This window comes from Salmo trutta, chromosome 24 (assembly GCF_901001165.1).
Source record: "Salmo trutta chromosome 24, fSalTru1.1, whole genome shotgun sequence".
Taxonomy (NCBI): Eukaryota; Metazoa; Chordata; class Actinopteri; order Salmoniformes; family Salmonidae; genus Salmo; species Salmo trutta.
Window position 1 is genome coordinate 49067073 of NC_042980.1, and position 17112 is coordinate 49084184.

Consider the following 17112-nt stretch of genomic DNA (forward strand, 5'->3'; position numbering starts at 1 on the left):
TGGTCAGTCTGTGTTGGTAAACGCAGCTTTTAAAAAGAAGTTTTGTGTAGTGGTTGCTCTCCACTTTCTGGAGGATCCAGTTTTGAAGTCAGTGGAAATATACTATGATAGTTAAAGAGATGGAGAAAACACCTGTCTCTGGATTACATCTTCAAACTAAAGGGCAATCGTGGCATGGCGTCCGTGACAGGGAGACGCGTCCATCATGCATGATGATGTAGACAGACAGGTAAGATTGTCTAGCGTTAGCTGGCTACATTTTCAGATATTACACGTTTCCAATTTTGACAGGAAGTGGTTTCAGTTCAAGCTAAAGTGTACTGTTAGCTAGCGTTAGCTGGCTGGTTCCCTAGCTGACATTATCCGTATACCCAGAGCCGTATTCATGCAGGGTAGTAACGACATGATTTGGCATTGTTTTCATTGTTGTTTAACTAGCTAACGTTAGCTGGCTGGCTCGTTAGCTAACGTTACGTAACATGTGTGATCTCCCTGGGCTGTGGGACAGTGGATGAAGTTTATGAATGCCTGGCTGGGCTGTGGGACAGTGGATGAGGTTTATAAATGCCTGGCTGGGCTGTGGGACAGTGGATGAGTCTTGATAATTCAAATAGAACTGCTAACCAGCATTACACGGGGATTGTGGTGAATAACTTCCTGGTATCCAACCAATGACAATCCATGATCCAAACAACTGGTCTTATAATAGTATAGAACAGATAGAGGATGACAGTGGTGAAAGATAGATAGGCTGTGGCATTACCCCTAGACCAGCCAGGCCAGTGGGTACAGTACTCACATGAGGGTAATATTCCATGACCAGTAGGTACAGTACTCACATGAGGGTAATATTCCATGACCAGTAGGTACAGTACTCACATGAGGGTAATATTCCATGATCAGTAGGTACAGTACTCACATGAGGGTAATATTCCATGACCAGTAGGTACAGTACTAACATGAGGGTAATATTCCATGACCAGTAGGTACAGTACTCACATGAGGGTAATATTCCATGACCAGTAGGTACAGTACTCACATGAGGGTAATATTCCATGACCAGTAGGTACAGTACTCACATGAGGGTAATATTCCATGACCAGTAGGTACAGTACTCACATGAGGGTAATATTCCATGACCAGTAGGTACAGTACTCACATGAGGGTAATATTCCATGACCAGTAGGTACAGTACTCACATGAGGGTAATATTCCATGACCAGTAGGTACAGTACTCACATGAGGGTAATATTCCATGACCAGTAGGTACAGTACTCACATGAGGGTAATATTCCAGCCAGGCCAGTAGGTACAGTACTCACATGAGGGTAATATTCCATGACCAGTAGGTACAGTACTCACATGAGGGTAATATTCCATGACCAGTAGGTACAGTACTCACATGAGGGTAATATTCCATGACCAGTAGGTACAATACTCACATGAGGGTAATATTCCATGACCAGTAGGTACAGTACTCACATGAGGGTAATATTCCATGACCAGTAGGTACAGTACTCACATAGGGTAATATTCCATGACCAGTAGGTACAGTACTCACATGAGGGTAATATTCCATGACCAGTAGGTACACGTACTCACATGAGGGTAATATTCCAGAGGCCAGTAGGTACAGTACTCACATGAGGGTAATATTCCATGACCAGTAGGTACAGTACTCACATGAGGGTAATATTCCATGACCAGTAGGTACAGTACTCACATGAGGGTAATATTCCATGACCAGTAGGTACAGTACTCACATGAGGGTAATATTCCATGACCAGTAGGTACAGTACTCACATGAGGGTAATATTCCATGACCAGTAGGTACAGTACTCACATGAGGGTAATATTCCATGACCAGTAGGTACAGTACTCACATGAGGTAATAGTCCAGCAGCCAGTAGGTACAGTACTCACATGAGGGTAATATTCCATGACAGTAGGTACAGTACTCACATGAGGGTAATATTCCATGACCAGTAGGTACAGTACTCACATGAGGGTAATATTCCAGACCAGTAGGTACAGTACTCACATGAGGGTAATATCCATGACCCGTAGGTACAGTACGCACATGAGGGTAATATCCATGCCAGTAGGTACAGTACTCACATGAGGTAATATTCCCAGCCAGGCCAGTAGGTACAGTACTCACATGAGGGTAATATTCCATGACCAGTAGGTACAGTACTCACATGAGGGTAATATTCCATGACCAGTAGGTACAGTACTCCACATGAGGGTAATATTCCATGACCAGTAGGTACAGTACTGCACATGAGGGTAATATTCCATGCACCAGTAGGTACAGTACTCACATGAGGGTAATATTCCATGACCAGTAGGTACAGTACTCACATGAGGTAATATTCCAGCCAGGCCAGTAGGTACAGTACTCACATGAGGGTAATATTCCATGACCAGTAGGTACAGTACTCACATGAGGGTAATATTCCATGACCAGTAGGTACAGTACTCACATGAGGGTAATATTCCATGACCAGTAGGTACAGTACTCACATGAGGGTAATATTCCATGACCAGTAGGTACTCCACGCGTCCGTCGGCTGTGAGTCTCTCGTCTCCTACGATGAAGCGTGCAATGTTATCGTGCTCCAGCAGGGGGACACGGTAGATGGCTCGCTCGTTAACAAAGTTCTGGCGGTTCTGGTAGGTGAACACCTTGACCGCCACCGGACGCTCATCTAGAGAACCCTTATACACGGAGCCATACCGCCCACGACCAATCAACTGGGAGGGAGAAAGAGACAGTGAGAGAGAGAGAGAGGAAGAGAGAGGGAGGGGGCGAGAGAGAGGGGAGAGGGATAGAGGGATAGAGGGAGAGAGAGGGAGGGAGGGGGCGAGGGAGAGGGAAGAGGGAGAGAGAGGGAGAGGCCATCCATTATAAGCTAGAAAGGTGATACCACTGCCATTCTAGTCTCACCTCTAGGAGTTTAAAGGTCAACTCCACATTCAGCACCAGTGTCTACACACCGCATGTGAAAACGGCACATTTATACTTTTTTGGAGGAAGAAAAGTATAAAGTTAAAAAGTTCTACTCAATGACATCATGAAAAAAAACGTCAAACACTATGAGATTAGCGGTGTCGTGGGGAGCAAGAAAACAACCCTCTGGCTAGCAACGACCCTCACTCTGGCTAGCAACGACCCTCCCTCTGGCTAGCAACGACCCTCCCTCTGGCTAGCAACGACCCTCCCTCTGCCTAGAAACGACCCTCCCTCTGCCTAGCAACGACCCTCCCTCTGGCTAAAAAGAAACGACCTCCCTCTTCCTAGCAACGACCCTACCTCTGCCTAGAAACGACCCTCCCTCTGCCTAGCAACGACCCTCCCTCTGGCTAGCAACGACCCTCCCTCTGGCTAGAAACGACCCTCCCTCTGGCTAGAAACGACCCTCCCTCTGCCTAGAAACGACCCTCCCTCTGCCTAGAAACGACCCTCCCTCTGCCTAGAAACGACCCTCCCTCTGCCTAGAAACGACCCTCCCTCTGGCTAGAAACGACCCTCCCTCTGCCTAGAAACGACCCTCCCTCTGCCTAGAAACGACCCTCCCTCTGGCTAGAAACGACCCTCCCTCTGCCTAGAAACGACCCTCCCTCTGGCTAGAAAGAAACGACCCTCCCTCTGGCTAGAAAGAAACAACCCTCCCTCTGCCTAGAAACGACCCTCCCTCTGCCTAGAAACGACCCTCCCTCTGCCTAGAAACGACCGCCCCTCTGCCTAGAAACGACCCTCCCTCTGCCTAGAAACGACCCCCCCCTCTGCCTAGAAACGACCCCCCCTCTGGCTAGAAACGACCCCCCTTCTGCCTAGAAACGACCCTCCCTCTGCCTAGCAACGACCCTCCTTCTGGCTAGCAACGACCCTCCCTCTGCCTAGAAACAACCCTCCCTCTGCCTAGCAACGACCCTCCCTCTGGCTAAAAAGAAACGACCCTCCCTCTTCCTAGCAACGACCCTTCCTCTGCCTAGAAACGACCCTCCCTCTGCCTAGCAACGACCCTCCCTCTGGCTAGCAACGACCCTCCCTCTGGCTAGAAACAACCCTCCCTCTGGCTAGAAACGACCCTCCCTCTGCCTAGAAACGACCCTCCCTCTGCCTAGAAACGACCCTCCCTCTGCCTAGAAACGACCCCCCCTCTGCCTAGAAATGACCCCCCCTCTGGCTAGAGACGACCCTCCCTCTGGCTAGAGACGACCCTCAATCTGGCTAGAGACGACCCTCCCTCTGGCTAGAGACGACCCTCCCTCTGGCTAGAGACGACCCTCCCTCTGCCTAGAGACGACACTCCCTCTGCCTAGAGACGACCCTCCCTCTGCCTAGAAACGACCCTCCCTCTGCCTAGAAACGACCCTCCCTCTGCCTAGAAACGACCCTCCCTCTGCCTAGAAACGACCCTCCATCTGCCTAGAAACGACCCTCTCTCTGGCTAGAAACGACCCTCCCTCTGGCTAGAAACGACCCTCCCTCTGCCTAGAAACGACCCTCCCTCTGGCTAGAAACGACCCTACCTCTGCCTAGCAACGACCCTACCTCTGCCTAGCAACGACCCTACCTCTGCCTAGGTACGACCCTCCCTCTGGCTAGCAACGACCCTCCCTCTGGCTAGCAACGACCCTCCCTCTGCCTAGAAACGACCCTCCCACTGCCTAGCAACGACCCTCCCTCTGGCTAAAAAGAAACGACCCTCCCTCTTCCTAGCAACGACCCTCCCTCTGGCTAGCAACGACCCTCCCTCTGGCTAGAAACGACCCTCCCTCTGGCTAGAAACGACCCTCCCTCTGCCTAGAAACGACCCTCCCTCTGCCTAGAAACGACCCTCCCTCTGCCTAGAAACGACCCCCCCTCTGCCTAGAAATGACCCCCCCTCTGGCTAGAGACGACCCTCCCTCTGGCTAGAGACGACCCTCCCTCTGGCTAGAGACGACCCTCCCTCTGGCTAGAGACGGCCCTCCCTCTGGCTAGAGACGACCCTCCCTCTGCCTAGAGACGACCCTCCCTCTGCCTAGAGACGACCCTCCCTCTGCCTAGAAACGACCCTCCCTCTGCCTAGAAACGACCCTCCCTCTGGCTAGAAACGACCCTCCCTCTGTCTAGAAACGACCCTCCCTCTGCCTAGAAACGACCCTCCCTCTGCCTAGAAACGACCCTCCCTCTGCCTAGAGACGACCCCCTCTCTGCCTAGAAATGACCCCCCCTCTGGCTAGAGATGACCCTCCCTCTGGCTAGAGACGACCCTCCCTCTGGCTAGAGACGACCCTCCCTCTGGCTAGAGACGACCCTCCCTCTGCCTAGAGACGACACTCCCTCTGCCTAGAGACGACCTTCCCTCTGCCTAGAAACGACCCTCCCTCTGCCTAGAAACGACCCTCCCTCTGGCTAGAAACGACCCTCCCTCTGTCTAGAAACGACCCTCCCTCTGCCTAGAAACGACCCTCCCTCTGCCTAGAAACGACCCTCCATCTGCCTAGAAACGACCCTCCCTCTGGCTAGAAACGACCCTCCCTCTGCCTAGAAACGACCCTCCCTCTGGCTAGAAACGACCCTCCCTCTGGCTAGAAACGACCCTCCCTCTGGCTAGAAACGACCCTCCCTCTGGCTAGAAACGACCCTCCCTCTGCCTAGAAACGACCCTCCATCTGCCTAGAAACGACCCTCCCTCTGCCTAGAAACGACCCTCCATCTGCCTAGAAACGACCCTCCCTCTGCTAGAAACGACCCTCCCTCTGGCTAGAAACGACCCTCCCTCTGCTAGAAACGACCCTCCCTCTGCCTAGAAACGACCCTCCCTCTGCCTAGAAACGACCCTCCCTCTGCCTAGAAACGACCCTCCCTCTGCCTAGAAACGACCCTCCCTCTGGCTAGAAACGACCCTCCCTCTGCCTAGAAACGACCCTCCCTCTGCCTAGAAACGACCCTCCCTCTGGCTAGAAACGACCCTCCCTCTGTCTAGAAACGACCCTCCCTCTGCCTAGAAACGACCCTCCATCTGCCTAGAAACGACCCTCCCTCTGCCTAGAAACGACCCTCCATCTGCCTAGAAACGACCCTCCCTCTGGCTAGAAACGACCCTCCCTCTGGCTAGAAACGACCCTCCCTCTGCCTAGAAACGACCCTCCCTCTGCCTAGAAACGACCCTCCCTCTGCCTAGAAACGACCCTCCCTCTGCCTAGAAACGACCCTCCCTCTGGCTAGAAACGACCCTCCCTCTGCCTAGAAACGACCCTCCCTCTGCCTAGAAACGACCCTCCCTCTGGCTAGAAACGACCCTCCATCTGCCTAGAAACGACCCCCCCTCTGCCTAGAAACGACCCTCCCTCTGCCTAGAAACGACCCTCCCTCTGCCTAGAAACGACCCTCCCTCTGGCTAGAAACGACCCTCCCTCTGCCTAGAAACGACCCTCCCTCTGCCTAGAAACGACCCTCCCTCTGGCTAGAAACGACCCTCCCTCTGCCTAGAAACGACCCTCCCTCTGCCTAGAAACGACCCTCCCTCTGCCTAGAAACGACCCTCCCTCTGCCTAGAAACGACCCTCCCTCTGGCTAGAAAGGACATTTTTATAGGACCTTTCTTCTTCTCTTTTTAACCACAGTTCATAGAAACACGTTTTCACATATGTAGAAACTGGTGTGTTGCTGGAGAGAATGAATACGAGGTTGAAAAGTGGTGGAGTTGTCCTTTAAGGCTGTCCAGGTCGAGGCTGGGTTCTGAGGCTGCTGCCTTTAAGACTGTCCAGGTCGAGAATGGGTTCTGAGGCTGCTGCCTTTAAGGCTGTCCAGGTCGAGGCTGGGTTCTGAGGCTGCTGCCTTTAAGGCTGTCCAGGTCGAGGCTGGGTTCTGAGGCTGCTGCCTCCATCATGTCATAATAACCCTAGCCACTAGTAACAGTAACCCTAAGTACTACATTTACATTTACATTTTAGTCATTTAGCAGACGCACTTATCCAGAGCGACTTACAGTAGTGAATGCATACATTTCATACAATTTCATACATATCATAATTTTTTTTCTGTGCTGGCCCCCCGTGGGAATCGAACCCACAACCCTGGTGTTGCAAACACCATGCTCTACCAACTGAGCTACAGGGAACAACATCACTACTCACCTCTAGTAGTTTAAGGCTGTCCAGGTCGAGGCTGGGTTCTGAGGCTGCTGCCTCCATCATGTCCATGTTGTGTAGTCCCTGTTTCCTGTCTCCACTCAACATGCGGTACCCGAAGAACAGCGCCACGATCAGCACCGCTACTATGGAGACAGACGCCAGGGCGATCACGATGGTCTCCTCGCGGTACAGCGGCCGCGGGTCTGGGGATGATGACATCACGGGGTCAGAGGTTAGGGGTCAGAGGTTAGGGGTCAGAGTTGGTTAGGGGTAAGAGTTGGTTAGGGGTCAGAGTTGGTTAGGGGTCAGAGGTTAGGGGTCAGAGGTCAGAGGTTAGGGGTCAGAGGTCAGAGGTTAGGGGTCAGAGTTGGTTAGGGGTCAGAGTTGGTTAGGGGTCAGAGTTGGTTAAGGGTCAGAGTTGGTTAGGGGTCAGAGGTTAGGGGTCAGAGGTTAGGGGTCAGAGTTGGTTATTGGTCAGAGTTGGTTAGGAGTCAGAGTTGGTTAGGGGTCAGAGTTGGTTAGGAGTCAGAGTTGGTTAGGGGTCAGAGGTTAGGGGTCAGAGTTGGTTAGGGGCCAGAGTTTAGGGGCCAGAGGTTAGGGGTCAGAGTTGGTTAGGGGTCAGAGGTTAGGGGTCAGAGGTTAGGGGTCAGAGTTGGTTAGGGGTCAGAGTTGGTTAGGGGTCAGAGGTTAGGGGTCAGAGTTGGTTAGGGGTCAGAGTTGGTTAGGGGTCAGAGGTTAGGGGTCAGAGTTGGTTAGGGGTCAGAGGTTAGGGGTCAGACGTTAGGGGTCAGAGGTTAGGGGTCAGAGGTTAGGGGTCAGAGTTGGTTAGGGGTTAGAGTTGGTTAGGGGTCAGAGGTTAGGGGTCAGAGTTGGTTAGGGGTCAGAGTTGGTTAGGGGTCAGAGTTGGTTAGTGGTCAGAGTTGGTTAGGGGTCAGAGGTTAGGGGTCAGAGTTGGTTAGGGGTCAGAGGTTAAGGGTCAGAGGTCAGAGGTTATAGGGGTCAGAGGTTATAGAGATCATAGGTTATAGGGATCAGAGGTTATAGAGATCCTACATGCTGAGATGTGTACAAACCTGGTGGCCAACTACAAGAAACGTCTGACCTCTGTGATTGCCAACAAGGGTTTTGCCACCAAGTACTAAGTCATGTTTTGCAGAGGGGTCAAATACTTATTTCCCTCATTAAAATGCAAATCAATTTATAACATTTTTGACATGCGATTTTCTAGATTTTTTTGTTGTTATTCTGTCTCTCACTGTTCAAATAAACCTACCATTAAAATTATAGACTGATCATTTCTTTGTCAATGGGCAAACGTACAAAATCAGCAGAGGATCAAATACTTTTTTCCCTCACTGTATCTGTGGTACTAAAGAGATGTTTGGTAGTCTAGGTCTATCTGTGGTACTAAAGAGACAGTAGATATACAATCTGCTCTACTACCACCCATAGATATACAATCTGCTCTACTACCACCCATAGATATACAATCTGCTCTACCACCACCCATAGATATACAATCTGCTCTACCACCACCCATAGATATACAATCTGCTCTACTACCACCACCCATAGATATACAATCTGCTCTACTACCACCATAGATATACAATCTGCTCTACTACCACCACCCATAGATATACAATCTGCTCTACTACCACCACCCATAGATATACAATCTGCTCTACTACCACCACCCATAGATATACAATCTGCTCTACCACCACCCATAGATATACAATCTACTCTGCTACCACCCATAGATATACAATCTGCTCTACCACCACCCATAGATATACAATCTGCTCTACTACCACCCATAGATATCCAATCTGCTCTACCACCACCACCCATAGATATACAATCTGCTCTACCACCACCCATAGATATACAATCTGCTCTACCACCACCCATAGATATACAATCTGCTCTACTAGCACCCATAGATATACAATCTGCTCTACCACCACCACCCATAGATATACAATCTGCTCTACTACCACCCATAGATATACAATCTGCTCTACCACCACCACCCATAGATATACAATCTGCTCTACCACCACCCATAGATATACAATCTGCTCTACTACCACCCATAGATATACAATCTGCTCTACCACCACCCATAGATATACAATCTGCTCTACCACCACCCATAGATATACAATCTACTCTGCTACCACCCATAGATATACAATCTGCTCTACCACCACCCATAGATATACAATCTGCTCTACTACCACCCATAGATATCCAATCTGCTCTACCACCACCACCCATAGATATACAATCTGCTCTACCACCACCCATAGATATACAATCTGCTCTACCACCACCCATAGATATACAATCTGCTCTACTAGCACCCATAGATATACAATCTGCTCTACCACCACCACCCATAGATATACAATCTGCTCTACTACCACCCATAGATATACAATCTGCTCTACCACCACCCATAGATATACAATCTGCTCTACTACCACCCATAGATATACAATCTGCTCTACCACCACCCATAGATATACAATCTGCTCTACTACCACCACCCATAGATATACAATCTGCTCTACTACCACCCATAGATATACAATCTGCTCTACTACCACCCATAGATATACAATCTGCTCTACCACCACCACCCATAGATATACAATCTGCTCTACCACCACCCATAGATATACAATCTGCTCTACCACCACCCATAGATATACAATCTGCTCTACCACCACCCATAGATATACAATCTGCTCTACTACCACCACCCATAGATATACAATCTGCTCTACTACCACCCATAGATATACAATCTGCTCTACTACCACCCATAGATATACAATCTGCTCTACTACCACCCATAGATATACAATCTGCTCTACTACCACCACCCATAGATATGCAATCTGCTCTACTACCACCCATAGATATACAATCTGCTCTACTACCACCCATAGATATACAATCTGCTCTACCAACACCACCCATAGATATACAATCTGCTCTACTACCACCACCCATAGATATACAATCTGCTCTACTAAAACCACCCATAGATATACAATCTGCTCTACTACCACCCATAGATATACAATCTGCTCTACTACTACCACCCATAGATATACAATCTGCTCTATTACCACCACCCATAGATATACAATCTGCTCTACTACCACCCATAGATATACAATCTGCTCTACCACCACCACCCATAGATATACAATCTGCTCTACTACCACAACCCATAGATATACAATCTGCTCTACTACCACCCATATATATACAATCTGCTCTACTACCACCACCCATAGATATACAATCTGCTCTACTACCACCACCCATAGATATACAATCTGCTCTACCACCACCACCCATAGATATACAATCTGCTCTACTACCACCCATAGATATACAATCTGCTCTACCACCACCACCCATAGATATACAATCTGCTCTACCACCACCCATAGATATACAATCTGCTCTACTACCACCCATAGATATACAATCTGCTCGACCACCCATAGATATACAATCTGCTCTACTACCACCCATAGATATACAATCTGCTCTACTACCACCCATAGATATACAATCTGCTCTACTACCACCCATAGATATACAATCTGCTCTACTACCACCCATAGATATACAATCTGCTCGACCACCCATAGATATACAATCTGCTCTACTACCACCCATAGATATACAATCTGCTCTACTACCACCCATAGATATACAATCTGCTCTACCACCACCCATAGATATACAATCTGCTCTACTACCACCCATAGATATACAATCTGCTCTACCAACACCCATAGATATACAATCTGCTCTACCACCACCCATAGATATACAATCTGCTCTACCACCACCCATAGATATACAATCTGCTCTACTACCACCCATAGATATACAATCTGCTCTACCACCACCCATAGATATACAATCTGCTCTACTACCACCCATAGATATACAATCTGCTCTACCAACACCCATAGATATACAATCTGCTCTACCACCACCCATAGATATACAATCTGCTCTACTACCACCCATAGATATACAATCTGCTCTACTACCACCCATAGATATACAATCTGCTCTACCACCACCCATAGATATACAATCTGCTCTACCACCACCACCCATAAATATACAATCTGCTCTACCACCACCACCCATAGATATACAATCTGCTTTACTACCACCCATAGATATACAATCTGCTTTTAAAAAAATATATATTTTACAATTATTTTAGTTAACTAGGCAAGTCATCTGCCCCTCTAACCACTAGGCTACCTGCCTCTCTAACCACTAGGCTACCTGCCCCTCTAACCACTAGGCTACCTGCCTCCTCTAACCACTAGGCTACCTGCCTCTCTAACCACTAGGCTACCTGCCCCTCTAACCACTAGGCTACCTGCCCCTCTAACCACTAGGCTACCTGCCCCTCTAACCACTAGGCTACCTGCCCCTCTAAACACTAGGCTACCTGCCTCTCTAACCACTAGGCTACCTGCCTCTCTAACCACTAGGCTACCTGCCCCTCTAACCACTAGGCTACCTGCCTCCTCTAACCACTAGGCTACCTGCCTCCTCTAACCACTAGGCTACCTGCCTCCTCCAACCACTAGGCTACCTGCCCCTCTAACCACTAGGCTACCTGCCTCCTCTAACCACTAGGCTACCTGGGTTAGGGTAAACCCCTCTACCCCTCCATAACGATAGGGTAAAGGTTACGTTTTTTTAAAACTTCGTGGTTTGAGCTTCAGCAGTGCGTCAGTCCACCTATCAGATCTAATTAAGGCAGGCAGGGAGAGAGGCTGTGAGGGAGAAAGCCTCTACAGTAGTAACTGATCTGGCTCCCCCCTTCCTTCCTTCCCCCTTCCCTCCCTCCCCCTTCCCTGCCTCCCCTCTTCCCTCTTCCCTGCCCCCCCCTCCCCCCTTCCCTCCCTCCCTCCCCCTTCCCTCCCTCCCCTTCCTTCCCTCCCTTCCCCTTCCCTGCCTCCCCCTTCCTTCCCTGCCTCCCCCCTTCCCTGCCTCCCTCCCCCCTTCCTTCCCTTCCTTCCCTCCCTCCCCCCTTCCTTCCCTCCCCCTTCCCTGCCTTCCCTCCCCCTTCCCTTCCTTCCCTCCCTCCCCCCTTCCTTCCCTCCCCCTTCCCTGCCTTCCCTCCCCCTTCCCTTCCTTCCCTCCCCCTTCCCTGCCTTCCCTCCCCCCTTCCTTCCCTCCCCCCTTTCTTCCCTCCCCCTTCCCTTTCTTCCCTCCCCCTTCCCTTCCTTCCCTCCCCCTTCCCTGCCTTCCCTCCCCCCTTTCTTCCCTCCCCCTTCCCTGCCTTCCCTCCCCCCTTTCTTCCCTCCCCCTTCCTTCCCTTCCCTTCCCCTTCCCTGCCTCCCTCCCCCTTCCTTCCCTTCCTTCCCTCCCTCCCCCCTTCCTTCCCTCCCCCTTCCCTGCCTTCCCTCCCCCTTCCCTGCCTTCCCTCCCCCCTTCCCTTCCTTCCCTCCCTCCCCCCTTCCTTCCCTCCCCCTTCCCTGCCTTCCCTCCCCCTTCCCTTTCTTCCCTCCCCCTTCCCTTCCTTCCCTCCCCCTTCCCTGCCTCCCCCCTTCCCTGCCTCCCTCCCCCTTCCTTCCCTCCCCCCTTCCTTCCCTTCCCCCTTCCCTGCCTCCCTCCCCCCTTCCTTCCCTTCCTTCCCTCCCCCCTTCCTTCCCTTCCCCCTTCCCTGCCTCCCTCCCCCCTTCCTTCCCTTCCTTCCCTCCCCCCTTCCTTCCCTCCCCCTTCCCTGCCTTCCCTCCCCCCTTCCTTCCCTCCCCCTTCCCTTCCTTCCCTCCCCCTTCCCTGCCTCCCAATCTCCGCTACAGCCCTGTTACTGTTGACATGTTCTGGAGCCAGGGGCATTCTGGGTGTCTGCTGTGCTCCCCCCTTCCTTCCCTCCACCCCTCCCTCCCTCCCCCCTTTCCTGCTTCCGCTCCATTTCATCACCTCATCCATTATACACTCTTTCCTTCCTTCCTTCCTTCTTTCCTTCCTTCCTTCCTTCCTTCCTTCCTTCCTTCCTTCCTTCTTTCTTTCCTTCCTTCCTTCCTTCCTCATTCTTCTGTATTACTCCCCTCTACTCTCTATCCATCTCCCTCCATCTCCCTCTACTCTATCCATCTCCCTCCACTCTCTATCCATCTCCCTCCTCTCTATCCATCTCCCTCCATCTCCCTCTACTCTATCCATCTCCCTCCACTCTCTATCCATCTCCCTCTACTCTATCCATCTCCCTCTACTCTATCCACCTCCCTCCATCTCCCTCCACTCTCTATCCATCTCCCTCCATCTCCCTCCACTCTCTATCCATCTCCCTCCACTCTCTATCCATCTCCCTCCACTCTCTATCCATCTCCCTCCACTCTCTATCCATCTCCCTCCACTCTCTATCCATCTCCCTCCATCTCCCTCCACTCTCTATCCATCTCCCTCCATCTCCCTCCACTCTCTATCCATCTCCCTCCACTCTCTGTCCATCTCCCTCCATCTCCCTCCTCTCTATCCATCTCCCTCCTCTCTACCCATCTCCCTCCATCTCCCTCCACTCTCTATCCATCTCCCTCCTCTCTATCGATCTCCCTCCACTCTCTATCCATCTCCCTCCACTCTCTATCCATCTCCCTCCACTCTCTATCCATCTCCCTCCATCTCCCTCCTCTCTATCCATCTCCCTCCACTCTCTATCCATCTCCCTCCACTCTCTATCCATCTCCCTCCACTCTCTATCCATCTCCCTCCACTCTCTATCCATCTCCCTCCATCTCCCTCCTCTCTATCCATCTCCCTCCACTCTCTATCCATCTCCCTCCACTCTCTATCCATCTCCCTCCACTCTCTATCCATCTCCCTCCACTCTATCCATCTCCCTCCACTCTCTATCCATCTCCCTCCATCTCCCTCTACTCTCTATCCATCTCCCACACTTTACAATATCTTTCAATCTCCCTCTCTATTTTAAATATATCTTTTCAATGTCTGTCTCTCTCTTCTCTACTCATCTACTCTGCTGCTATAGCTAAACGACTATCTGAGACTAGCTGAGTCAGAGAGTGTAAGTATCAGCCCTATCTGTCCTCTGAACAGAAACCGTCTATGGACCTGGGAGACAGGAAGTGGCCACGGCCTTTTCAGGAGAGCACTGTGTTGTGTGTGCCTGTGACTGAGTGAGAGAGGAGAGAGAGAGGAGGAGAGGAGAGGGATGAGCGAGAGGAGAGGGATGAGCGAGAGAGAAGAGGAGAGGAGAGGGATGAGCGAGAGGAGAGGGATGAGCGAGAGAGGAGAGGAGAGGAGAGGAGAGGAGAGGAGAGGAGAGGAGAGGAGAGGAGAGGAGAGGAGAGGGATGAGCGAGAGGAGAGGGATGAGCGAGAGAGAAGAGGAGAGGAGAGGAGAGGAGAGGAGAGGAGAGGAGAGGAGAGGAGAGGAGAGGAGAGGAAAGAGGGATGGAGAGAGAGAGGAAAGAGAGATGGAGAGAGGAGAGGAATGAGAGAGAGGAGAGTAGAGGGATGGAGAAAGAGGAGAGGAAAGAGGGATGGAGAGAGGGGAGAGGGATGGAGAGAGAGGAGAGAGGGATGGAGAGAGGGGAGAGGGATGGAGAGAGAGGAGAGAGGGATGGAGAGAGGGATGGAGAGAGAGGAGAGAGGGATGGAGAGAGAGGAGAGGAGAGGGATGGAGAGAGAGGAGAGGGATGACTGCAGTCTCCATAGGAACCGAGCGGACTAGCTTTGATATGACTCACAGCAGACAGTCAGACACAGTAGTGAGGAGCGAACAACATCAGACATGTTAGCTAATGTTCCTGTACTGTATAACACTAGTAACAAGTACTACAAAGGCATTTAGCTCATCTGGTAGGCTTGCGTCACTGGGTAGCTCGCGTCACGGTTTCCCTTTGTAGTCCATAATAGTTTTCAAGCACTTCCACATCCGACGAGCGTCAGAGCCGGTGTAGTAGGATTCAATCTTTATCCTGTATTGATGCTTTGCCTGTTTGATGGTTCGTCTGAGGGCATAGCGGGATTTCTTATAAGCGTCTGGATTAGTGTCCCGCTCCTTGAAAGCGGCAGCTCTAGCCTTTAGCTCAGTGCGGATGTTGCCTGTAATCCATGGCTTCTGGTTGGGATATGTACGTACAGTCACTGTTGGGACGACGTCGTCGATGCACTTAGTGATGAAGCCGATGACTGAGGTGGTGTACTCCTCAATGCCATTGGATGAATCCCGGAACATATTCCAGTCTGTGCTACCAAAACAGTCCTGTAGCGTAGCATCTGCGTCATCTGACCACTTCCGTACTGAGCGAGACACTGGTACTTCCTGCTTTAGTTTTTGCTTGTAAGCAGGAATCAGGAGGATAGAAATATAGTCAGATTTGCCAAATGGAGGGCGAGGGAGAACTTTGTATGCGTCTCTGTGTGTGGAGTAAAGGTGGTCTAGGATTTTTTTCCCCCTCTGGTTGCACATGTGACATGCTGGTAAAAATGTGGTAAAACTGATTTTAGTTTGCCTGCATTAAAGTCCCCGGCCACTAGGAGCCCCGCTTCTGGGTGAGCATTTTCTTCTTTGCTTATGGCCTTATAGAGTTGGTTGAGAGCGGTCTTAGTGCCAGCATCGGTCTGTGGTGGTAAATAGACGGCTACAAATAATATAGATGAGAACTCTCTTGGTAGATAGTGTGGTCTACATCTTATCATGAGGTACTCTACCTCAGGCGAGCAATACCTCGAGACTTCTTTAATATTAGACATTGCGCACCAGCTGTTATCGACAAATAGACACCCACCCCCACCCCTCGTCTTACCAGACGTAGCGTCTCTGTTCTGCCGGTGAACGGAAAATCCCGCCAGCTCTATATTGTCCGTGTCGTCGTTCAGCCTCGAAACATAAGATATTACACTTTTTAATGTAAACGTAGGTCATCAATTTTATTTTCCAATGATTGCACGTTAGCAAGTAGAAGTGATGGGAGTTACGGATTCTCAGAAGATCTGCAGCCTCTTTTCCTTCCTCTTTTCTTCACGAAATGACGGGAATTTGGGTCTGTTCCTAGGAAAGCAGGATATCTTTCTCGTCGGACTCGTTAAAGGAAAAAGCTTCTTCCAGTCCGCGGTGAATAACCGCTGTTCTGATGTCCAGAAGTTATTTTCGGTCATAAGAGATGGTAGCAGCAACATTATGTACAAAATAAGTTAAAAAATAAGTTACACAAAAACGCACAAAAACAAACACAGTTGGTTAGGAGCATGTAAAACGACAGCCATCCTCTTTCTGCTCCATCTTGACATATATGTTTGTATTTATATGTATGTGTAAATGTATGTATTAATATACGTGGCCAGGTCATCTGATGCAGCACTCGATCACTCTCCTTCTTGGTCTAATAGCCCATACACAGCCTGGAGGTGTGTTTTGGGTAATTTTCCTGTTGAAAAACAAATGATAGTCCCACTAAGCGCAAACCAGATGGGATGGCGTATCACTGCAGAATGCTGTGGTAGCCATGCTGCTTAAGTGTGCATTGAATTCTTAACAAATCACTGACAGTGTCACCAGCAAAGCACCCCCACACCACCACACCTCCTCCTCCATGCTTCATGGTGGGAACAAAGACACAGCGGTTGGAACCAAAAATCTCAAATTTGGACTCATCAGACCAAAGGACAGATTTCCACCGGTCTAATGTCCATTTCTCGTGTTTCTTGGCCCAAGCAAGTCTCTTCTTATTATTGGTGTCCTTTAGTAGTGGTTTCTTTGCAGCAATTCGACCATGAAGGCCTGATTCACGCAGTCTCCTCTGGACAGTTGATGTTGAGATGTGTCTGTTACTTGAACTCTCTGAAGCATTTATTTGGGCTGTAATCTGAGGTGCAGTTCATTGCCGATTTCTGAAGCTGGTAACTGTAATGAATTTATCCTCTGCAGCAGAGGGAACTCTGGGTCTTC

At 50.2% G+C, this 17112-nt stretch overlaps 1 protein-coding gene across 1 annotated transcript in view; it reads right to left on the reverse strand.

Moving 5' to 3' along the window:
• The window catches only part of LOC115161448 (bone morphogenetic protein receptor type-2), a 106066-nt gene that overhangs the window by 38041 nt on the left and 50913 nt on the right, over window positions 1-17112 (reverse strand). The window contains exons 5-6 of the mRNA XM_029712438.1: window positions 7135-7334; window positions 2527-2757 (exon numbers count right to left, since the gene is read on the reverse strand). Of these exons, the coding sequence (XP_029568298.1) occupies window positions 2527-2757; window positions 7135-7334 (431 nt within the window). The remainder of the gene's footprint in view (window positions 1-2526; window positions 2758-7134; window positions 7335-17112) is intronic.